This window comes from Sciurus vulgaris (genome assembly GCF_902686455.1).
Source record: "Sciurus vulgaris genome assembly, chromosome: 8".
NCBI classification, from domain to species: Eukaryota; Metazoa; Chordata; class Mammalia; order Rodentia; family Sciuridae; genus Sciurus; species Sciurus vulgaris.
This window is the reverse complement of record NC_136468.1, coordinates 25,988,064-26,013,060: the sequence shown is the minus strand read 5'-3', so window position 1 is coordinate 26,013,060 and position 24,997 is coordinate 25,988,064. Positions and strand designations below refer to the sequence as shown.

At 41.1% G+C, this 24,997-nt stretch overlaps 1 protein-coding gene across 1 annotated transcript in view; it reads left to right on the top strand.

Moving 5' to 3' along the window:
• Positions 1-24,997, top strand: part of SND1 (staphylococcal nuclease and tudor domain containing 1) — a 421,454-nt gene that overhangs the window by 238,515 nt on the left and 157,942 nt on the right. Inside the window, exon 14 of the mRNA XM_079151650.1 lies at positions 14,557-14,629. Within this exon, the coding sequence (XP_079007776.1) occupies positions 14,557-14,629 (73 nt within the window). The remainder of the gene's footprint in view (positions 1-14,556; positions 14,630-24,997) is intronic.

Genomic DNA, 24,997 nt, shown 5'->3' with positions numbered 1-24,997 from the left:
GGGGCTCCTTGGGGAATGCAGGCACATTGTCTCTTTTCTGTGTGATTCTAGTTTTTAATCCCCAAATTGACTACCCAGCATTTCCAAACTCATTTCAGCATTTCTTAGTTAGCTGGCCTGCTGCATTCGTAGTCCAGATGAGTGTTCTAAACTTCAGGCAGTTTTTGACTCCTTCAAGGACTCTCTTACATCCAAGATAGTGAGTCCTTATCAAGACACTTTTAAGTTATTCTAAAGTGCAATGTCTTATATACTCTAGCCCATGTATTTGATATGATACATCCAGGTTGATTTTGGAGAGACCAGAATGTGAGTATCATCTTCATGCTAGAGGTCTTCCATATGGGCTTTTATTGAGCATGTTATGGGTACTGAAGACGAACTGATAATGATTGGAGTCAGATCAAAGCCTAGCTTCATGCCATGTTTTATTTAGGTATGCATAACTGGAGGTAGCATCTGTGTGCATTCTCCTGAAGCTGCCTATCACTTTATTTGAAACTGGTATATTTTAAGAGTTTCTAGAAGTTGTTAGGATCTATGCCTCATTGCAGGAAAACAGAATGTGTTAGTTCAGGAGTTGGGACTTTATTCCTTCAAGGCACCTTTTAATTCTAAGATTTTGTGATTTCAGGATAGGATGTATATATTAAGAAAAGAATTTGATGCTCCAGTTTGACTGTGGGAAAGCAGTTGTATTGAGCAATCTAGGGTCTAAGCAGATTCAAATGCATTATAGATTCACTCTGGGCATACGTAATGAGGTTAGGGTTATCTCAGGAAAAGAGAAAGGGGCAGACTCTTATCTGTTCACATGTATTCTGTTCTTTCCTGGCACACTGCAGATTCAGAAAACTGTGGTGTTATCCTGTGTCTCTGAAAGGCAAGTATGAACCTGCCCTCATCTCAGCTTTGCCTCAGCACACTCTTCTTTAAAAAACAAAAAACCCAGTTTTCCTGCCTTGCTGACTTCTGCATCTCCAATCTCTAAAGCCTGTAAGCATCAGTTCTTGCTTTTTTTCAGTGTGTTTGACAGGACCTCTTAGGTTTCTCTCTACCTCAACCTCAAGGAAAACTACTGGGATTTCCATCACACTGTTTGATCAGAAGCCTGTACGATTGTTAGTAACTCTTTCCTCAGCCAATATCAGTGCCAGTTATTAAGAGGACTGTAGCTTTCACTGAATATCTCTTGGTGATAGTTACTGGGACCAGAGGAGGCTTACTAGTTTTTATACATTTATAACAGGCACTTGTAAATATATTTTTGCTGTTCTACTGAAATGTTTTTAATACCATTGGGAAGGAAGTGCTCTTGGTCTTCTACTCTGGACTTAGCCAGAGCAGCTATACTGGTTTTCTGAAAAATAAGAAAGTTTTTCCATGAAATTTCAATGGGGGGGAGGGAGATGGCTTGTACATTACAAAGGGGGGAATAAAGCTTTTAATAATCCTTTGTATCTGCATCTTCAGTTAAACTGACCTTCACATACTGATTATGAGCATAATGTGAAGCATCACTCACCAGCACTTTCTGTGGCTAAGTTAAAATATACAAGTAGAGGGCTGAAATGTAGCTCAGAGGTAGAGCACTTGCTGGCATGTATGAGATCCTGGGTTTGATCCCTAGCAGCCCCACTCAAAAAAAAAAAAGGAGGAGGGGAGGTGATGATACACCTTTAGAACTCCTTGAAATGGAAGAAGTCCGTTTAATAGTTGAGTACAGTTCTGATTCGTTAAATATCATTATAAAAGATGCGAGTTCCATTTCTTTGCCATTCCATTGAGAAAATTGGTGTGGAATTTGAATGTGTGTTCCCTGCAAATGTTTGTGTGTTTTCAGATTTGAAAATTATACATCCTATCACAGGGTATAGATTACATGGTTAATCCATTCTCCAGGAAAGCAGATATTTTGCCTGCCAGGAACAGTTTTTCAGTGCTCATTTATTTTGCATGTGACGACTTTGCATTCATTTTTTCTCTTTATTCTCATTTTCTTGAGTGTATCCTGAGTCCCAGGAATTGAGGATAATAGTGGTGAACAAAAAAGATAATGGATTCAACCCTTTACAAAGCATGCAATCTCAGAAGGACCGGCATTAAATAATTTTAAATAGTACCTTTGAATATTGCTATTTTTCCTATTTCTTGTCTTTTCTTACCTGTTTTCTTGGCCCTTCCTTTTTTTTTTTTTTTATCATCTTTATTATTAACACTGCATCTTTTTTATTCCCTCTCTCATTTCTATTAAATTTTCCCATGGGAATTTCTCCCTGAAATTCATCTTTTCTGTTCAGCCTCTGTCCTCATCCTCTCAATAGTTTAATGGTACAGCTTTAAATAAACCAAGATTTCTCACTTTGAATCTAATGACCTCAACAAGTGAAAATTCACTTTGAATAAAACTAGAACCTACTGAATAGTGTTAAAAACAGCTTTTACTTGAAGTTTTTCTCTTTCCTTCACTGTTTAATCGTAGATTCCTAAAACACCACGGTACTGTTGGAATTTTAGCTCAAGCATCATCCAAAGCAGGAGTCAGGTGAATTATCTTCTACCTTCTCCCCCCCACCCCCTCTGTATTGCCTCATGCCCTTGCAGGTTGGAAACCAGCTCAGAGAAAGGAAGTTGATCTTTTTCTTAAACACCCTCCTGTCTTCTTCGTGTCCACACTGGAAATGCTAGAGGTGGGCAATGTGTGGCCCCACCAAGATTTGAGCTTGCAGTTTGGTGTCACAGTCATGAGGTTGCTAATTGGATTCAGCACGTGTTGTGTGTTGTGGGGGGGTCACTGTTGGGGAGTAGGGTAGATCAGCTACAGCAAGTGGATGTGATAACAGGAAAATGCATTAAAAGAGCTGGTATGGAGAAGTGATTTGACGACACAGCTGAATGTGGGGAAATTTAGCTTTTTCCCTTTCTTCAGGAAAGATGATGCACTCAACATCCAAATAGCAGTAATCAATCTGCATTTAAGGCAACACAAATGGCTACTTCTGGCGAGCTCCATTTCCAAAGAGTTTTCTCCTTCAGGGTGTTAAGAGGAGCTGTTCACTCCCTTGTCCCCTCCTCCTTTTCCCTCCCATCCCCCCAGTTCCCTCTCTGGCATAAAGCAAGCTGTGCAAGTTTACTTGATGACTCTGTAGGGTCTGGGGTAAAGGTGGAACCCAGTGAATACAGCTGCTCCTTTGTGTACCAAACTGATAAGAGTGTTGCCAGTCACAGTCAGATGAGCAACTGATGGCGAGAACTTCTTGCCTGACCTTTCTGTAATCATTAGTCTGCCCTGGTTGTATTTCTTCAGAGGAACTGTTCTAGACCAAACTTTCTAGATGATTTCTTCATGGTTGTTGTTCCCCCTCCCAATATATTCAGCATCCAGCACCTACCTATTCAGAGAATCTTGTTCATTCTCTCCCATCTCACCATCCTCTTGGCTACAAAATCTTGTTCCTTTCACACACACCCAAAATATTGGATACATTTGAAGATTAGCCCCCCTTCCCCCCACACACACACACTCCAGTACCAGGGATTGAATCCAGGGATATTCCACCACCGAGTCACATCCCTAACCCTCTTATTTTTGAGACAGGCTCTCAATAAAGTATCCAGGCTTCAAATTGCAATCCTCTTGACTCTGCCTCCCAAGTCCCTGGGGTTTAAAGATATGCCCTACCACACTGGGCTCCCTTTTGAAGATTTAGCATACTGGGAATATAAATTCAATCCAGAATAAATCATGACAGTAAATTGTAACACTTGAACCTTGACACATTCTTGTAACTTGACTCCATTGTCACTTTGGAACTTGTTAACAGTGTGAATACTCAGGGAACCTTGCTCCCATCTCTTTTTAACATATTCTTCAGGTAGTTATGATGACAATAAAATTTGAGAACCACTGCTATAAATATGTTCTGACCACTGTAAAACAAATCAAATGGTGTGTCCCCTTTATGGCAGATAAGTCATTTAATCTTCAGTGTAATGGGAATTAAAATATGATTATAAATAGTAGGAGACAAGGCATGTAGTGGGCAACTTTGAATTTATATAGTGTGTCCTAACTCCTCCGCTGCCCCTCTGAACTTCTGTCTCACCTTCCCCATACTTGACATCCAGGGCTCCTGAATTCCATTTTTTCGATGTAGCCTCTATCAGTTCTTGGCTAATTTCATGTGAAATCACCTTGAGTTGCAGTACTTGCTTGTTTTGGCTACTTGGCAATGTTAGGTGGCTTAGTGGGTCTAAGAACTGAGTCTCTATGAGGTATATCCCTATCCTACTTTTGTTATAATCCTTGGGAATCTCTTAGAAGGATGAGAATTCAAATAATCACTGATACATCAGTGCACAAATTTATAGCTGCTTGTGAAGGGAGAGTCTGCTTCACAACTTTCTTTCATTTGCAAGACTCCTTGCATCTCAATTCCTTATTAACTCCCTTGTGCATTTCTGTTTTATCTTAAACTGTCTCTCATTCCCCCTCCCAATTTGGGCACAGAAGTTGAGAAGGCTTACTTGCTGTTCCTCTTGCTTTTGCATCAAGTTCAGAGAGCCAACTCTCTAGAGGATGGCAATGAATCTTTTTCAGTAAGTCCAAGGCAAGGTAGCTCACATTGAAAAACATTTTCCAAGACGCATGTCAAATAACTCTCGCTTATCACTCAAAAGACACATTAAAATTTCCTTTGACTGTTCATGTTACAGTAACAAATGTTTTATCAAGCACATAGGAGACATAAACAAGAATTCTTGGTATTGTGATAGGGTAAACAAGTAAATAATTGCAAATGTAATTGCAAAAGTGAAGATATACGTGAATAGCTGGGATTCATAGGGAAAGGATCACTCAAGTCAAGGGTTATCCCCAAATAGATCCCGTGAGACAAGGCATGGTCAATCTGGGATGCCTTGATATAGGGAAGTGCAAAACAAATACATCTCTGCTCCCTGGCTGTGTGACATAACTGTGCTACTTCTGTTAATTGTCCTAAAGAAGTAATTAGCAAGGTGACTATCAATCTAAAAGTTATTCCTTGTAGCATATTTATAATTTTGGAAACATTATATTCACAGAAAAGTCTAGCAATAGGGAGTTGATTAAATCATGAAACGTGCATCCATATGATGGACTTATTGTCTGGCTATTAAAATTGATGTAAAGAAATTAATGACACAGGAAAGTGTTCATTTAGCTGTTTCTTGCCAAAAAAAAAAACAAGCCTATGGAACTTCCCACAGTGCTACTAGTTTTTAAAAAGTAGGAGTGGGAGGGTGTGTATGTATAAGCCCTCAAAAAATATTAAGGGAAGATAGGCATGGTGGCACACACCTGCAATCCCAGCAGTTTGGGAGGCTGAGGCAGGAGGGTCAAGAGTGCAAAACCAGCCTCAGCAACTTAGTGAGGCCCTACGTGACTCAGTGAGACCCTATCTCTAATAAAATACCAAAAAAATGGGATGTGTTTCACTGATTAAGTGTCCCTGGGTTCAATTCCTGGTACCAAAAACAATAAAATATTAAGGGGAACTTTTATTGAAAATGTTGTTTTTCATTTTTGTTTTTTTGTTTGTTTTGTTTTGTGTGTGTGTTACTGGGGATGAATTCTACGTTTGCTCTACCAGTGAGCTATATCACTAGCTAGCTTGCTGGTTTTCTTCTTTCCTTTTTTTTTTTTTTTTTTTTTTTTTTGCGGTCCTGGGGATTAAACCCAGGGCCTTGTGCTTGCAAAGCAAGCACTCTACCAACTGAGCTATTCTGAGGACTTTTGGACCATAAATGACTGTTTCTACCTAGCACTAATATTCCTTTGATCCTAATCTAAGGTCAGTAGCTTTGTTTATCTGTTGGAACTGTGTTCCCATCATTTTTATTATGGGTAGATTATTATTTTTTGCCATGAGCTCATAATCCCTCCCTTCCCCTTTTCCTGCTACTGCAGATCCATTGTCATACCTAGCACAATGGCATGTGTCTTCATTTCTTCCTTATATTAGTTTTAGATGAGAGGATGACCTGGAGTTCTTTGTTCTTTGCTTCACTGCCTCATAAGACCTACTGACGCATTAGTCCACTCATCTCCCTTGACTGTAGGACTCAATTTCCTCATTTCCAGTCTGTGTGCTCTCCATCTTTTCTGCCTTTCTTATTGGTAATTCTCGTTTTTGTTGAAAATGCAGCTGCATAATCTTAGCTCTCCCACCTACCATTCTGCACCTGTGTCTGCTCTGTGTCTTATTTCCTGAGTGGCAGGACCCTGTTGCTTCCTCCAGCTGCCCAGGAACCACTAAAAAGGCCAAAGGAATTATTTATTGCTACCACATATCAGCAATATCTGTTTGGTTCATGCTGAAACATCATATTCATCAATGTGTTCTGAAACACAGTGAGAAGCGCTTTGCAAGTTTAGCAAGTTATTCACTCTTCATTCTGATTTTTAACCTTTTTTCCCTTCCTCTGAGTCATTTATCCTTTGCTGTCAGGTAGGAGTTCCTTACAGCCCTGCTGCTTATTTCTGTTTTATTGTTCATGGTGGTCAGAGTTCTGCACCCACTCATTGCCACTTAGACCGTTGCACAGCTCCTCGTTTTCCAGGAGCCTGGATGGAGATGTGGCTCTTGGGTTATAGATACTTCCGCTTATGCTCATGGGCCAGCCTTTAACATCCTCTGTGCTAGACATAGATTGTGAAACCAACAGTCCAGGAAAGCCAGCAAACCTCTTACTTTGGCCCTATAGTCTCTTTGCTATTGGCCACATCTCCAACTTGAAATATTTTCAGCAAACTGCATTAGATAGTTGCTGGGCATGTAAATGTGTTCACCTTTTTCCAGGCATACTTGAATTGAATGAGATGGCTCTGTATCTACATGATTTCATGAGCCCAGTTCTGTTAAATATGTACAAATATTAAGGGCAGACTCCTACCCTCAAAGGGCCTGCAGTCTAGCTATAGAAATGAAGACTAACATCTGAAAATTATAAAACAATTGTAATTGTGAAAATTGTATGTCGCTGTTACAGTTGTGTGCTGAACTGCATCTTTATGCACACACACATTCACACATAAAATTTTACTGCCATTTCAAGTGAATATTATTTCTGTCGCTGGCTCTTTGCGGTTCCAATATTCGTGGATATTTGTCACTGCTTGCAGCAACAACTTGCACGGGTCTTATGGGTGGTGGAGTGGAAACTGAGGCACTTCTATCTTTCTCTTTAGTGCACTGCTTTCTTGCTTGTTTGTTTATAGAGGATAGAGGAAATGAGGTTTACTTGCTTTGAGAGGAGAGAGACTTTGCTTATCAGAGAGAAAGAGAGACCTTGAGAGAAGGACAGGCTTTGCTTAGAGCTTAGAGGAAGAGAGACTTGCTACGCCTCACTTAAGGTCTACTGCTTACTGGTGCATCCTGCATCCTGTGAACTAAGGGTGTGTCTACCTAAGGTGCCCTAGTGATGCGTCTCAGTTCTCAGTTCTCCGTTCTGCGATCTGCCTTCCGCCGCTTCCCCTACTCACTGCTGCCGCGCGTGTGTCTAGCTGCTTCTGTGCGTGAGTCTTCTTCTACTGCTTTTCTGCTAATGGCTGCTGTGTCTCTGTCTCGCTCCGCCTACCTCCGCCTACGCTTATATCACCTCCAGGAGGCGGAGAGCAGGGCCACGCCTCTTACGCAAAGATTAGGCGAGAGGCTCCAAGCAGGCAATTAGTGCTCGAGAACACATGCACATACATTGTGTGCGTGGACGATAAAATCACCTGAGTGTGCTTATGTCAATTAACCTCCTCGCTGCCGATGTGATCAACATGGCACAGCCCCCAACATATTTCAGTATCTGAATCCTAACTATGGTTCTCCTAGGACCCCTATTGTTGTGGCAGCCATTTTATGATTGTGACAAGGTTGTGGCTACAGATATGTGATATTTCTTTTCATTCTGCGGCATGTACCTTAAGGACAGATTGGCTCAGAGGATATACATGATTAAGAACGTGCATGTTGGAGGCATGGAGAAAATGGGCCTAATTGGAGTGCTGTGGAAATCACATGAAAACACAAACTGGGGCCACAGGGTAGAGGCCCAAGAAAGTCAAGCATAAGACTTCCACTTGGTTTCCCAGGCTGGTCGTCCAAGTAGGGAAGTGAAATGATGAAATAAATTTTTATTCCAAAGTCATATGGCATTGATGTGCAATGTGGAATCAAAGTGGTGTGCAGTATCAAAAAGGATTGGGTGAATTTACTTTAAACATTCCTGAAACTCTCTTGAAATAAATTGGTGAGGGCCTGGACCAAGAGGGTTACAAAAGGGCATAGTGAGCCCTATTAGGAAGGAAGAAAGTGTGTGTAGGGGATAAAACAAAGCAGAGTTAGGGGACATCTTGGTCCCTTGTTACCAGAAAGCATTGTTAAGGGAAATTACAGAAGAGAAGGCATGTTCAGGGGCTCCTGACCTCTCTCAGTACTGTCGCCTCCCTTACCCCATCATCTCCCTACCACCTCTCTGTCATATGCCATTTTTACTTTCTATTGCTTTTTTGTCTTTAGATCCTTTTATGTGTGAAAGCAGTTCTTTTTGTGAAACTGTTGAAAGCTCCTGCCCTCTAGGAAAATTCACTTAAATACTCCAGGGTGGTTCATCAATATACCTGGCATTCTAGCCGAAGCTCACTTATGACCCCAGGTTAAGGATTCATTTTGTGACAGCCATTTTGATTGTGATAAGGTGGGACCTAACCATAAATTCTTTGAATTTCTTTGTAAACACACAAAATTTTTATTTGGAATAAGTCTGCCATCACTGAATTAACCAATAGATGGCCTGTTCATTGGCCCAGAATGTCCTCTGCCACTGACTTTTGAGTTGGAGAGGGTTGGTCCTTAGGAATTTCTACATGAGCTGGGGAGCATGAAATCTAGGAGCATGTTCTGTTCCTGTTTGTGAAAAGTATGCAAGAGTCTACACGTGGGGTGCTGAGGCCTCAGGGGTGATGTTGCTATGATAGTCCTCATCTGTCTTTGCAGAATGGCAGGCCTGATCTTCTAGAGGGAGGGCAATAGCACTAGTGTGAATTTCAAACTCTGATGATGAAGATTTTTCCAGTGAATGATAGTGGAGGTCATCCCCCATACTCTCACACCAAGTAGCCCTGTGGATCTGAGAAGAAATCTAGAAAGCAACTTTCACCTCTCCTCTGCCCTGTTATCAATCCCTTTGCACACATGTGGACGTACACCAACTTTCCATAGCCAGTTTTGGGTTTCGTCAGTTCTTGACTGCTGGTCTTTGCTGTCTCTCTATTTCTGCATCTTGGAGAGGAGAGCTTCTGTGAGGAACAGGCTGTGTTCTGCCCCATTGCTTCCTTTCTCCTGGCCAGCTGAACACCAGCCTGCCTTTGCGATGAGGCAGCTATTAAACAGACACACCGGTAGAAGTTGAGAAGTCAGGAGTTTCAGTCCTGGCCTAGTGAAAAGGATGTAGAGGTGCCCTTGCGGCCCACAGGGCCAGGCAGTGTGAGGAATTAGTGCACTCCATGGCCCAGGTATGGGTGAAAGCAAACCTGCTCTCTCCCACCTGTCCATGTCACACCTCTCCTCAGGAAACCAGGTTATGTGAGATGCAGGGGAGAAGTCCCCATTCAAAGTGATGACAAGTCAGCACACCTTTTTCAGCAGAGTGATCTCCATGGTTTGATTCCATATATAGGACTCTTCATAGGCATTCCTCCTGTGTATCCTCAGAGTCCTGGAACAGAGATGTCAACTCCCATTTGCAAAGAGCATCAGCAAGGTGGCTTCTGCACTTGGCTTTTGCTCCTGTTTTCTCTGAGGTACATGCCTGGGTTTCTTTGAAGAGAGGGTCTTGCTGTATCATCAGCCTTGTGTGAGTGAAGCAGAGGGATGATTGCTGGAGGTGGCTCACGCAGAGTCATTTCTGCCACAGTATCAGGGCCGGGGGGTATGAATCAGCACAGGAAAGAGATCCAGTGAGATAGGCCACTGTGCTTATTTCTCTCAGATGCCTCCTGCTTAGTTGCTGGGTGTGTTGGTTTTCTGGGGGATGCTGTTTGAACTGAGTGATTAGCTGCCTGGTATAAACTATCAGTTTTCCCCTCTTTTTTAAAGAATTAACAAAATAACAACTATTTCCCAGTTTATATTTGATGTTACAATGCAGTTTTCTTGCTGCCTCTTGAATGTGCCAGAAATTGATCTAATTTAACAATCATTTCTTAAGGTAGTGTGTGTGTGGGGGGTGGGGGGGGACAACTGCCTTTGAAGGTTTTCCAAACATAATGCCTGAATGTAAATAAGGGCCTGATAATCTGCTTTTTAGGAACAGAATAGAGCATGAATAAGGGTTTCTTTTTTATATATACACTTAATATGATAGAATTCTGTCCTGTTTTAGATGTCATTTGTACTATTTCCCATGGTTTTCAATTTGGGTTGCTATTTATTTTTCCTTTGGTAGTGTGTTTAGTCTTGCTGAAGTCCTGGCCTCTGCTATGGCACAGAGCCACTGTAGGAAGACAGAGAGCAAGCTGAACTTTACTTTCACCACCTCGCTCGCTCTTGCCTCAAGGACCTAGGCTCTCTAACTTACTGCTCAAGCTCTGGGCTTTTCCCTTATGTCTTGTGAGCTGTTCCCCAGCCCAGGAAAGGCCAGGAGTTCAGCAGTACTGTAACATGAACCCGGCTATTCATAGGTCAGATCCATTTATTTTGATTGTCCTTGTTGTTAGAGGATAAGGCTGTGAGCATTTGGTGCCCCAGAGACCAGCAGAATGCTTAGCAGTCCTCTCCTATAGGAGAGGGCTTCCCTGGCCTTCTGAAGACTGCTCCTTCCAATTTATGGCAACAAAATCAAGAGAGTCTCTTAATGGCAAGAGGAAGTTGTAGAAGCAGGACCAGAACAGGGTGTCATCAGGGATTTGGGAGATGGAAGAGTTGGATAGTTGGTGTCTAGCCATTAGTTTCCATCTATGTGGTCTGATTCTATCATTGTAAATCCCAAGAGCCCATGGGCAGACCTTGATGATCAGCTCTGGTCAGTGCTCATTTATTATTAATAATAAATCACTGGACTGAATTGTAAAGGGAAGTAATCTGATTTATTTGTACTTTCAGAGGTAGGAAGTGGTAGTGATTTAACCCAGGGCCTCATGCATGCTAGGCAACCACTCTAACACTGAGCTACATCCCCAATCCTTTTTATTTTGAGATAGTCCCTTAAGTTGCCCAGTCTGTCCTCAAACTTGCAGTCCTCCTGCCTCAGCCTCCCAAATTATAGGTATGCACAAGACCTGGATCCCATTTGCAATTTCTGAAGATAAAGACCTTGATTCAAATTCAGAAGGAACCATGGAATTCAAGGAACTTAGAAATGATTTCTGTTGGTTAGTGTGGTTAGCATTTTAGATCAGAGTGGGTGAGTGCTTGGATGGCTACCCCTCCCTCCTTAATTTTATACATATCTTCATCATGGAATGAAAAGTAAATAGTAAGGAAAACTTTTATGTGTTGTTTCTGAACTCGAAGTACTTCTTTCTTTTTTATTGTAAATAAATGGGATACATGTTGTTTCTCTGTATGTAGAGTAAAGGCATACCATTTGTGTAATCATAAATTTACATAGGATAATGTTTGATTCATTCTGTTATTTTTTCTCTTTCCCCCTACCCCTCCCACCCCTATTTTCCCTCTATACAGTCTTTCCTTCCTCCATTTTTGCCCATCCCTAACCCTAACCTTAACATTAACACTAACGCTAACCCCTCCCACTCCCCATTTTGTGTCATCATCTGCTTATCAGCAAGATCATTCGTCCTTTGGTTTTTTGAGATTGGCTTATCTCACTTAGCATGATATTCTCCAATTTCATCCATTTGCCTGCAAATGCCATAATTTTATCATTCTTTATGGCTGAGTAATATTCCATTTTATATATATACACCACAATTTATTTATCCATTCATCAATTGAAGGACATCTAGGTTGGTTCCACAATCTGGCTATGGTGAATTGAGCAGCTGTGAACATTGATGTGGCTGTATCTCTGTAGTATGCTGATTTTAAGTCCTTTGGGTATAGGCCAAGGAGTGGGATAGCTGGGTCAAATGGTGGTTCCATTCCAAGCTTTCTGAGGAATCTCCATACTGCTTTCCAGTGTGGCTGCACTAATTTGCAACCCCACCAGCAACGTATGAGTGTACCTTTTTCCCCACATCCTCGCCAACACCTGTTGTTGCTTGTGTTCTTGATAATCGTCATTCTAATTGGGGTGAGATGGAATCTTAGGGTAGTTTTGATTTGCATTTCTCTTATTACTAGAGATGTTGAACATTTTTCCATATATCTGTTGATTGCTTGTAGATCTTCTTCTGTGGAGTGTCTATTCATTTCATTAACCCATTTGTTGATTGGGTTATTTGTATTCTTGGCTAGAGTTTTTTGAATTCTTTATATATTCTGGAAATTAGCGCTCTATCTGAAGTATGAGTGGCAAAGATATTCTCCCACTCTGTAGGCTCTCTCTTCACATTCTTGATAGTTTCCTTTGCTGAGAGAAAGCTTTTTAGTTTGAATCTATCCCAGTTGTTGATTCTTGCTTTTATTTCTTGTGCTATGGGAGTCCTGTTAAGGAAGTCTGATCCTAAGCCGACATGTTGAAGATTTGGACCTACTTTTTCTTCTATAAGATGCAGGGTCTCTGGTCTGATTCCAAGGTCCTTGATCCATTTTGAGTTGAGTTTTGTGCAGGGTGAGAGATAGGAGTTTAGTTTCATTCTGTTGCATATGGATTTCCAGTTCTCGCAGCACCATTTGTTAAAGAGGCTATCTTTTCTCCATGAAAGTACTTCTGATCGTTGAGTAACAGATCCCCTGGGATAAAAACGGCTTAGCAATGAGAACCTTGACCATTCTAGGTTGCACTGAGCAACACCACCCAATTTGGTTAGTGTGGGTTTGGTTTAGAAAGTTATGATCCTAAATGGAATGGGATAGAGCTGGGGTGGGGATGAAAATGAGGTCACTAGTGTGAGCAGGGGCTACTTAAATTGACCCTGGCCCTGCTCAGACAGCATTCTGTATATTTCCTTTAGATCTCAGAAACCGTGAAAGGACTGGTCTGCAGAGCAGAAACGCCCCTAAATCTCTCTATCTGTCTCTAAATTCTTCCTTGCTGGGGTCTTCAAGATTGGCAGTGTTACCATAGTCCTAAGTTGGCTGCCTAACTCCAGTGTCCCACCATATCTCAGGTTCAGCCACTCACCCCAAACACCAAACAGAAAAGGTATAAAGCAAGAAAGGAAACTAATTGCTATGGCCATGTTGGGAAGGCAAAGTGAGATCCAGCAACTCTGTCTTCTGGTTGTTAAAAGGAGCATTAGGTTTAAACAGAGGAAGAATTGGTGATGAGGAAGGGGGCAAGAGGTATGCATGATTAAATAGTTTTGGTCAAACTGTGGTCTGGTTGATGATTCTCTCAGTTCTGGTTCTTCACGGTGGCTCTGGAGAAGTCTTTGTCACTTCAGGGGACTTGATAAGAGGTTTCCCTATCAGATCTGTGATGAGTACTCCTCAAAATGATCAGCGTGTCTGCACTGACCTGAGCAGTGTTACAGAGCTTAAGGTAATAAAGGAGACAAATGCGAAACAAAGGTAAAGATGCCAAGCTGTATCCTGCTTCTAGTTGGGCATCTGCTGGCCCAAGCAGAGTCAGTGCTGTTAGCACAGACAGCCTCTCTGGGTTGCGGTGACAGCAGTGTCCAGGAAGGCCATATCTAGTGGGGTAGGAAAATAGTGACTTATCAGAGAGCTTTTATACTGTGGCCCTTCGTCGTTCCATATCCAGTGGTACGTTAGGCTTCTGTCCTTGAAGCTACCACTCAAAGAATTAGGAGATAAAAGGTGGGAGATTGGAGCAGACCAACCCGTGGTCTAATGTGTGGCGGAGTCCCCTGCGAAATCCCCTAGTATTACAAGCCCAAACCTATTGGGAACGAGGCTTAGTGTCAGTTAGGTAGCATTTGCTTATTTTTTTCCCCAACTGTTAAATGACTTTTCTGTACAATATTGCTTCATTCAGGGCAACTTATCTTTTTACCTGGGAGGAACTTATTTCCATTAGAATTGGAACACTAGCTACATATTTTGCATTTAAAATGTTTCATGTGATTAAACGCTGAAAGAAACATTATTACTTCTGTTTCTTAGGAGTGTGCTCTTCCAACTGATTCTTCTTTTATGCCTGGAACAATGCCTTTAATTTGGAAACAAGTAAGGGAGCTCTTTGATTACCAGGCACACTGTTAGCTGAAACTGGCAGCCAAGTACTGGTAACTGGGCTCAGGAAAAGAGCAGCCTTACATTCTCCCCTCCACCGACTGCTCCTGCACAGACCAGCTACTCAGCAGTGTACAGTGTGATTTATGTAGTGACATGTCCCCTTTTAACAAGCCTTGCTTCTCTCCCCTATTTCCCACTCTCCTGCCCCTTCCCAGTGTAGTTTTTAATCTCAATTGGGTTTTCTCTTCTTCCTTTACAGAGCTATTAAGAATGGGAAAGGGCTGCATAGCAAGAAGGAAGTGCCTATCCACCGTGTCGCAGACATCTCTGGGGTGAGTCTTGTCCCTGAATCAAGCTGTGTAGCTCAGAGGCTCCTGGAATGTTTGTACTTATTTGCTTGTGCATTTTCTGTAGGTCGCCCCTCTTCAGGCCTTAAATGTGAATTTTTCCATGGCATCTACAGGGATTCTGTTTCATATTGTGGAAAAATGAGATTCAAACCCTTATTGTATTTTTTTACTTGAACTGTTTCTATATTGCCTTTCCAAACTTAACTATTATGAGCTTAGAAGATACTTCTTCCCAATTCTATTAAAATAAAATTAGCTCTTTTTAAAAATCTCTGTTTAATTCTCACTTAGGAGTGGGAAGTCTTCATGGTAAAAAGTCAACTATAGGTTTTATGACAAGTCTAAGAATTAATCATGATTCCTCATGAGTTCTTTTTCTCTGCTTGTAAGTGGGAGACAATGGAGAAATGTATGAACATCCTTTGAGATAATAAATAGAGATATAGATACATAATGTAGAATGATCAATGGCACAAATACTTCTAAGCTCTCAAAAACCTGTGTCCAAATGAATTTTTTACAATAAGGACTTTACCCTTGCACATTTAGGATCTCTTTTGACTGAGTGGATCATTTATTAGTTGAGTGGATTTATTCCATAAATATTTATTGAATGCCTACTGTGTGTCAGGAACTGATCTAGGCACTGAGAATGTAACAGTGATCAAAACTAATACAGTCACTACATTCAAGTAGGGAAAAGTGGCAATTGCAATGTCAGGAGTAGTGACAGCTTCTACAGAGAGAAATTATACTAGCTAAGGTTGGATAGTGAATGGTGCCAGTATTGATTTCTGTCTGATGGCCCGGGAAGGCATCCGAGACACACTCCATCCATTTCAACTCCCATAGTCACTAACAGTTAGGGAAGGGATCAGGTCTGTTCCGTGGACAGAGGACTACATCACCTGGGGAACTGACGGGGAAAGGGCTGGTAAATCTTAGTCTGGGCACTCAGGGAGTGTGCCTTGGGCACCTAGAAGAAGATACAATTAATATAAACAAACACTTCTAGAGCTCAGCCTGGCCCAGAGCAGTGATGAATTAGAGTGTATTATCTTCCTGTTATGTTCCCAGGCCTGGCGGAATCTTTTTCTTTCGTTCCTGGTGATTGCTTTTTACAAATGTGTCTGGCCAGCTCCCCCTTGCCTGGATGTAGTGGTCCCCTGCTCATTTTAAGGAGTGAAACTCTTGTGAGCTTTCTTTCTTTATAGCCAGTTATCATAGATTGCAGGTTAAAAAGTAATACCTGTGTTCCATGAATTGAACTTTAGTCAAGAAGTTGAGTCCTCTTAAGTGGATGAGATACAGAGATATACATTCTTTGTGCATTAGAATCTTGAAAAGCCCAGAAACCTTTTCCTGTGGCCTTTGAGCCACAGGTGACCATGCTAAGGCAATTTTAGTCCATTTGACTTGCCCAGTACAGTGCTATTTTGACCTCTCTTCTCTGTGGCTTACCCTGCTGAGTTATTCTTGCATCTATGTTACTTTCTATAGGTTCATACTGTGTTGTTCTCAGTAGAGTTTTCCTATATAATGTTATTTTGCTAAAGATATTAGAACAGTTAAAGGGCAATTTGGGGACTGTTCAGCTATCGGAAAGAATATTGTAAATGTTTATTTTACAAGTGACAGTGGAGACCCCTCTACATAAGCACTTTCTGCCCATTGCAAAGCTTATATAAGCCAGGCATGCTGGTGCATGTCTCAAATCCCAGGAACTTGGGAACCTGAGACAGGAGGACTACAAATTTGAGGCCAGCCTCAGCAAGTTAGCGAGACCCTTTCTCAAAAATAAAAAGGACTGGGGACATAACTAGTATTTAAGCCCACTCTGGGTTCAGTCCCCAGTACCAAAAAAGAAAAGAAAAGCTTATATCAAACCTGTACTCTGTGATATTTCCAAAAGCGAAATTAAACCTTGGGGATACTGTGTCAATGAAAAATAAAAATATATTAAAACAAAAAACATTAGTATGAACCAAAATACATCATACCCACCGCCAGCGCCTTGGAGTTAGGTGCTGCCTCTTGGTCGGAGTTCATGTTCTTGCTCTGATTTCCCACTGTCAGCGAGGTGAGGTCTTGTGGAGGCTCTGGAGGTCAAGTTGCACTTGCCTCAGGTATCCTCTTCCGAGCTCCCAGAGCAGCCTCCTAAAGACCGTCAGTGCCATCTTTGAATCTTATGCTACCTTCTACCTTGAAGCTTTCTGGTGCTTTCTGAATTCTTTTTTGTTTTTGTTGTTGGTAGCAATGGGTCTTGGGAAACTTGTCATTTTTTTTTCTTTTTCTTTTTTTTTTTTTAATTCCTTTTTCACTAACTCCCCCTTAAAACTATAACTCATTTTGTGCCTATTTTTATTTCTTTTCTGTCTGGATATTAGAGAATTGGTTTCCTCTTAAAGTTATTTAAAAATAAATGCCAGTTAAATTTCCCTCAGTTACCACATAAATGAAAGAGGAAAGCTTGAGCCAGCGGAAGACTGAGTGAAAAAGGTATTCAATTTAAATAGATGTCAGATATGACCTTGTCTGCCTGAATCACAAATTATTCAGCTTAGATTGCAATTTTTTTGTGCCCTGTGTAATAGAGGAGGTTTGTCTTTTTCCCCCTTCTCACCTTCCCCCCTTTCCATCACTGTGTTAAGTATGAGTGTGTGCTGGGTGCCCTTGTGGCATTTAAGTGAGATGTATGGGTTTTCTGCTTCCTGGAGCATGCTGGCAATTTTGCTGTCTGAGGGACAGGTAGACATGTGGGGTCATGTGGGCAGACAGCGTACAGCTTGATGGAGAATAAATACCTGGAATAATGGCAGTATAATGGACACGTATATAATGGTTTCACAAAGGTTTCTTAATCTCTGTTAAATCTTAGATGTGTTCCTCACTGCCCCAGAGTGATCCCCCTCTTAGTTGCAGGTCATGATAAATGGAAGCTTTTGTTGAGCTGACAATATATGCATTGTGCTGCCAAAATCATTTACTATGAACTATTATTTGTGCATAATACTCCCCCGTCCTCCTCCCCACCCCAGTGCATATCCTTGAAGGAAAAGCATAAGTGCATACTTTTTCTCCTAAACACACTCAAGAAATGTGTTCTGGAAGATTGTACATTGATTGTGAAGCAAATAACCTGTCCTGGTGTGAACTGCCTCTCACTTTAGGAATTGAGTTTGTATCCATTCTTCATATCTCTCCTCTTGTATTTTCAAAAATTATTTCACAAGGCAAGGGTCAGGCATATTAGAACACTTTTCTGTGGAGACTCAGCAAGTACAAGGCCTCTCTGGCCAGCTGAGTATTGCAGGAAGTAAGTAATCCGGCAGAGGAGTCAGAGATGGACAGACCCCTTGGTAGGTGAGCCCCTGGCCCCTGAGGTGGTACAACAAACAGGGCTTTGTTCATACAGATGATTGTTGACATTAGGTTGGGTTTTCTATAAGATGGACAGAGCCTCTGTGCATATTACTCACTGAATTAACCCCTGTTTGTCTAAGGCTTTGATAAAAACTTGATCCAACTGCACCCTCACACTTGTTTTCAGGGTAACCACTAAGGAAGAAAAGTATTACTGCTGACCCAGTAACATAGGTCCTGGTTAGTTATCCTTACTTTCATTTTTGCAGGTAAAGGAAATGGATATCACAATTACCAGCCAATTACTATTACATCTATAATAGCCTGATTTCCTTTCACACTGGAATATTCCTATTATGTGAAACCAACTGAGAACTTGATTGACTCAGTTCTAGATCTGACTGAATTTGGAGGAAAGTTCTGGGGTACTGCTTTATTTGACACATCCAAATTTTCATTATTAATGGAATTTTTCCCCCTTATCTGACTCAACTCCCTCCCTTGCCCACGTAGAAAAAGTTGGAATGTTCATGTCAGTGGACTACAAGGCCGTTCTTTATCTTGAGTTTGTTATTGTTTTTGCTGTAGTCTGCTCTGTAATAAATACGATCTCCTGCAGGTACACAGTGTAAAACAGGCAATAAAATGGGGCTCGTGCATGCCTAACTGTTGTTCTGGTAGATCAGACAAATCAATTATGGTTCTCAGGTGAGAGAGAGGGGGGAGGAGAGGGAGAGAGATCCTCACTCTTCCAGTTGCCGCCAGCACTGCAAGTGCAGATTGATTCCTCTCCCTCCATCCCTCTTCCTCTTCCGTTTCTATGTGAGTGGTACTTGATGAGTCATACTGTGTGTGTGAGTTTTCCTCTCTTTTTTCATCTCTGTTCTTTCTTCTCTGGTGCATGAAAAGTTAGGATGATTGCTTGTTTATTAGCTGATGACACAAGAGGATAGGACCTATAACAACATCTTCTAGTCATATTTCTGTAAGCCCTAGGATGGGATCAATTACTAGAGGCGGGGTTGTCTTTCTCTGAAAATCTTCCTGCCTTCTCGTGTGCTCCTGACAATGCACTTGTTAATTTTACTAAAATTTACTCTTTTTCCTGCTGCAGTACGCACTTGGACATTGCCACTTTGTGCCTTGGTTTCTTTCCCATCGTACATACTAATGTTTTTATGGCCCTATTTATGACTGATTGGAGACACATAGTACTACTGATAGAAATGTGTGTGAGCTATGGCCTCAACTGATCCAAGGACTGACTCTGGGGCTGCGATGGCAGGAGCAAGACTTTGGGTTTTTGTTAGTTATGAAATGAAGACTTAGAGAGTAGACCAGTGAGGTTCTGACTTGCAAATACAAAGGAGAGGTCCTTCTTTAAAGTTGGTAGGTAGGTTGACAAATGAGTAGATGTAGATGGGTAGAGGACAGGTGGATTTTTTTCCCTAGCATCTCTTCTTGGCCCCTTCCTTCCATTTGCCTTCATACACCTGAACAGCACGGCCCTTCTTCCCTGTAGTAATTGCTGTAAGAAATGTCTTTCTGTAAGAGTCTTGGAGACCTTTATGTGGTTTACCATTCCATAGTTCCTCATGGAATTGGGCCTTAACAGAAGAGTAAAAAAAAAAAAAAAAAAAAAAAAAAAATACGTATTCTTTTTGGCTAAAAAGAATTAAAAGAGAACCACCATTTGACCCATCTATCCCACTCCTCGGTTTATACCAAAGGACTTAAAATCAGTATACTGCAGTGACACAGCCACATCAATGTTTATAGCAGTTCAATTCACAATAGCTAAACTATGGAACCAACCTAGATGCCCTTCAACAGATGAAGGGATAAAGAAACTGTGATATACATACACAATAGAATATTACTCAGCTTTAAAGAAGAATGAAATTGTGGCATTTGCAGATAAATGGAGGGAGTTGGAGAATATCATGCTAAGCGAAATAAGCAGTCCCCCAAAACTAAAGGCCAAATGTTTTCTCTGATATTTGGATGCTGATCCATAATGGTAGGGGGTGTGGCTAGGTAAGAATGAAGGAACATTGGATTGGGCAGAGGGAAGTGAGGGGAGGGAAGGGGGTGTGGGACTGGAAAGGATGGTAGAATGAGATGGACATTATTACACTATGTATGATTGCACAACAGTGTGACTCTGCGTTGTGGATGGAGAAGAGAGAAGTTGTGCTCCATTTGTGTACGAGTTGAAATGCATTCTGCTGTAATGTTTAATTAGAACAAATTTTTTAAAAGAATTAAAAGAGAAAAAAGTGGTTTGTGTAGTAAGTCTGATCAAGATAAAAGCAGAAAGTCTTCCAGAGGTTTTATCAGTTAAGTCTGTGTTAATTGCAGCTTCCCTTGTATGTCTTCTGGTCCACTTACTTTAGATTTTCTTATTTTTATATTATTTTAAAGTTCCTTTTCGTTGCCTTTCTGTTTTTTTAATCCCTGATATCTGTTGGCATAACTGCTCCTTCGTTGAGTTTTATGTTTTTAACAGCCCTACCTTCTCTTTTTCTCCCTTTAGTCCTGCATCATGTTCTAGTGTACCAAATGCAGTCAAAAGTTACTATATGGATGACCTGTGATTCTGCCTGGTGGGTTTCTGCAACCTGGAGGGGTTACCTAGTGCTGGAGCTTTAGTCACACACCAGTCATGGACTGTACTGCTGATCTCCACATTTGCTGCCCTGGGAAAGCTCTTGGAACTCAGAAATAGCTGATTAGTTGTGTCCTGAGTGTGCTCTCCAGAGCAAGCCCCATGTGTTCCATAAACAGGGCTGGTCCCTTGGGCGGAATATTGGGATCTCTGGCACATTTGGTAGTTCAAATTATTGCTCATTTAGGAGAAGGTATTTTTCTCCCTTCTTCCCTGAACCAAGGTTTCTCGAATTTCATTCAGTCCCTGATACGTGGTTAAATTGACCTTGAAATTGGTGCTGCAGCTCTGCAACATGAGGCACCCATGACAAGTACCCATGATGCCTGAGTGACAGCTACCTTAGAAGTTTTTCCCAGATTGTAGAGAGGATCTGAGGCTATTCCTTTTCCTTTCCTTTTATTTTCTTTTTCCACCTCTTCTAAAACCTCATCTCTGCAAGAGTTGGATATTACAGAGAAAACCTTGATTATGCCAGAAGTTGGCATCAGCCAGTGGCAGAAGGCATTGCTTTTATCTTTGGGGGTGGGGGATGGTATATATGAGTCCTGCATGGCCAGTTCCTATTTTGTTGTTGTTTGTTTGTTTGTTTGTTTTAAGTCTCTAATTCTCCAGAACTTCAGGGGTGAACCCTCTCTTCTAAATAAATCTGAAAACATTCATGATTTCCATGGGAACTTTTTTCATGATTGTATTTCAGCATTTATCACAGTCAGTGGTTACAGTGTTCAAGTACTTCTCTTACGGATTCTTTATCTACTTTTTGACTGAATTGTATTCTTTTTGTGTTCTTTGCACACTGTAGGGTGCCAAATTTAGGACATGATCTCTTGTGTTCATTTAGTTGGAAGTATGAGGAGAAATTGTTTGAGATTTTGAAATGAGCAGGAAGAATCCTGGATGTCCTTTATTGTGGGTGCTGCCTTTAACCCTTTAGGGTTAAGTAATTCCATGAGTTCTCTGTTGATTTTGGCTGGACCGTTTTGCACCTTTGTAGAGAGGGAATATAACTTGTAACTTGTGAAGGACCAATGGTGATGCAAATGATTCCTGCAGAAATGTGGCTCTTAGCTAGGTGCAGCACACACCTGTGATCCCAGCCACTCAGGAGGCTGAAGCAAGAGGATGACAGATCAGCAACTTAGCGAGACACTGTCTTAAAATAAAAGGACAGGGATATAGCTCACTGGTAGAATGCCATTGGGTACTGGAAAAAAAGGGGGGGGGGGCGGGAATCTGGTCCTTTAGAGATAAATTGATTTCTGTCCTGTAAGAAAAATGTATTCAAATTTAACATTTTTACTTTATATTTTTGTAGAGTAAAAATCAGCAAATTTACTTCAGCAGCCTTAGTGACTTAAGTGTCTCCCATGAATCTTTGTTTCCTTCATTAACAAGCAAATAAAATGAAAATTTTGATGTGTTCATTTCATATTTGTATATAATACCTTTTAGAAAATTATCTTTCAACAATGGAAGCAGTTTCAAAAAGAAAGAAAGAAATTTTCAAAAAATTTTTATCAGTGGCAATAAAGGACCATAGAATTGCTGGGCACCATAGCTCACACCGGTACTCCAAGCAACTCAGAAGGCTGAGGCAGGAGGGTTGCAGGTTCAAGGCCAGTCTCAGCAAATTATCAAGGCCCTAGACAACTTAGCAAGCCCCCGTCTCAAAATAAAAAAGGCTGGGGATGTAGATCAGTGGGTTTAATTAATCCCTGGTACCAATAAATAAATAAATTCTAGAATTATGTGCTTTATTAACTTTTATTACCTCCTCTATACCTAGAAGTATAAAAAATAATAAAGTTGTGAAAGTTTCTTTTCATAAATTGTAAGATGAATATGTCTCCTTTCATCTGCAGAGTGCCTGGTTCCAAGCCTTTCTTGGTGTCTGCCATTCTGTTCATCTTCAGGCTTTTTTGTGGAAAATCCAGGCACCGTATAAGATAACCTTGAGGTAGGGAACTTGGACATTGAAGACAGAGCACAGAATCTTGACCTTTGGTGGCTGTGTTCCAGTTCTGCAGTTTAACACCTCTGAGGACATTTGTTCGAGTGACTTGCTCAGGGGCGGAGCACTATCAGAGACAGAACTTCTTATTTGTTGCTTCTTATAGCAAAATTATCTTCCTCCCAATGTACTCAATAACCTTGATATGTCACTGCCGTGAATTGTGTTCTCAGGAAGTTTTCTGCTGGAAGAAATAATTTTTCTAGCTCCCTTTTGATTCCTTTCTTAACTGTGGCTTCACACACAGGAGTACATGCAGATGAGCTCCTTAGCAACAGGGTCCTAGCTTCCATAGCTAGACAGAAAGCCAAAAACTTTTTTCCTTTGTGCAAAGAAAGGATCAAGAAAATTAAAAGGGTTCAGGAGCATATTTCCTGAACGAAGTGGCCTCTCTTTCTGAAGAGAGTTGACTTAAGCATGGATCTTGCTGTCTTTCTAGTTCATGCTCTTCTGTTTCTTTCCCATTCTCTGATTACATGTGGATATTGCTTTGAGATTCTATTTCATGGGTCCAAATTGGTTAAATGAGCCCACTATAGGCTTAGTTAAATGAACATAAGGGTATTTTGAAGGCAGTTGATAACATTCCCAGTTCCCAGGTTGAGGTGTGTGATTGGGTTGTCTGAGCTAGCCCATCACTGCCGAGTGATGTGATAAAATTTGAAATACTTGTGCACAACCAGGGCTTCACTCTCCATTTCACCACCGTAGCACTACTTAGCCCTGGATTGAACTCATTTTGTCCTGTGGCTATTGCTTATGTAAACATTTCAAAGTAAGTCATTTTACTAGCATAGACATTCTGCTTACTTGTATTTTAAGCCTTTATTTAGCATGCTTCCAACATATTCCCTACAGAATATGTCATACAAGATTTTGGACACTCTGCAATGTTGACATCCAGAGCTCTGGGTGGCTTTGGAATGCCCCAGTAGTTTTGTGCCTCAGTTCTTCAGGAAATGGTATTCTCCAAAAGAAATTAAATAATTCTCATTACCATGTGAGGTCCAGAAGGTACTTGAGGATATAAGCTATTACCACGGTTTCTAATTTGGAGGAAGACCCAGTTCTGTTAACTGGGCACTAGTGCAAGGTGCCCAGATACTTCCCCACAGCAGAGCCTCTTTGTTTTCATTTGCATCATATTTATCTATTCCACTATTTAAAGTTCTCAGTCTGCTGACTGACGTTTATTAGCACTTGTGGAGTGACATTTCTTTTCCTTTTAGATTGCTGGCTTCTTTCCCCTCTGACCATGTTTTCCTCTTCCTTCAGCTTATTACTCTTCTGTTTCCCCTTTTTATCCTCACTGTCTTCTGATCCTGCCCTTCTCAGCACATACATATCATACTACCATGATTTTGCACATGTTGCTACATTGATGGTATGCAGTGATTTTCCTTACTGGCTTCTAAACTAAGAAAGAGAGATCTTTTTTATATCCATTTACAGTCCCTAGTTTAGATTGATTTGCCAAGTGATAAGCTCCAACAGAATGAACTTGTATTTGGAGAAAAGTAACCCTGGTTCCAAGTACAGAACTAACTATTCTGGTTAGTTATCTCCCAGGGGTCAGGCTAGTAAAGGCATACAGCAGGAAGGGTACATGTCTTCTAGAATATAAGCAGCAACACAGAGATTTGATTAGTAGCATGGGCTCTAACATCAAAGCACTGGAGTTCAAGTCATGGCCCCATTGCTTATTGCTTTGTCACCTCGAGGAAATCCTCTTCATGCCTCCGTTTTTCCCATCTTTAAAATAGGTATGATCATGACACTTCCCTCCTGAGATTGTGGTGTAATTGTATGAATTGATATGTGCAGTGTGTTCAAAATATAATAAGAGCTCAACAGAGAGTGGTGGTTGACATTGTGTTGATTATTATTAAATTGCTTAGCATTCTGTCTACCACACAAAACGTCCTTTGTGGATGATAGCTATCGTCATCATCTATAGTGTTTCTGTTCCAAACTCCTTATCCAATTCAGGGCCCAAATCATACTGCTCCCTCTCCTGAGCTTTTATGATCTCTTTTTCTGACTTGACATTGAACATATGCCATCTCTGACTTTCTTTTAAATGCATTTCTTATGTTGAATCACTGAGTGAATGATCAAACAATAAGTATTTATTGAGAGCTTTTTACATGCTCAACACAGTGCTGGGCATTGAGGATATAATATTAAACCAGACAGATGTAGCCTTTATAGGGCATACACGATTTGTTATATAATTACAATGGTGATGCCAGTACAGAGTCCTGTGAGAGTACATACTGATGATCACACTGGTTCTAGGTTGTGT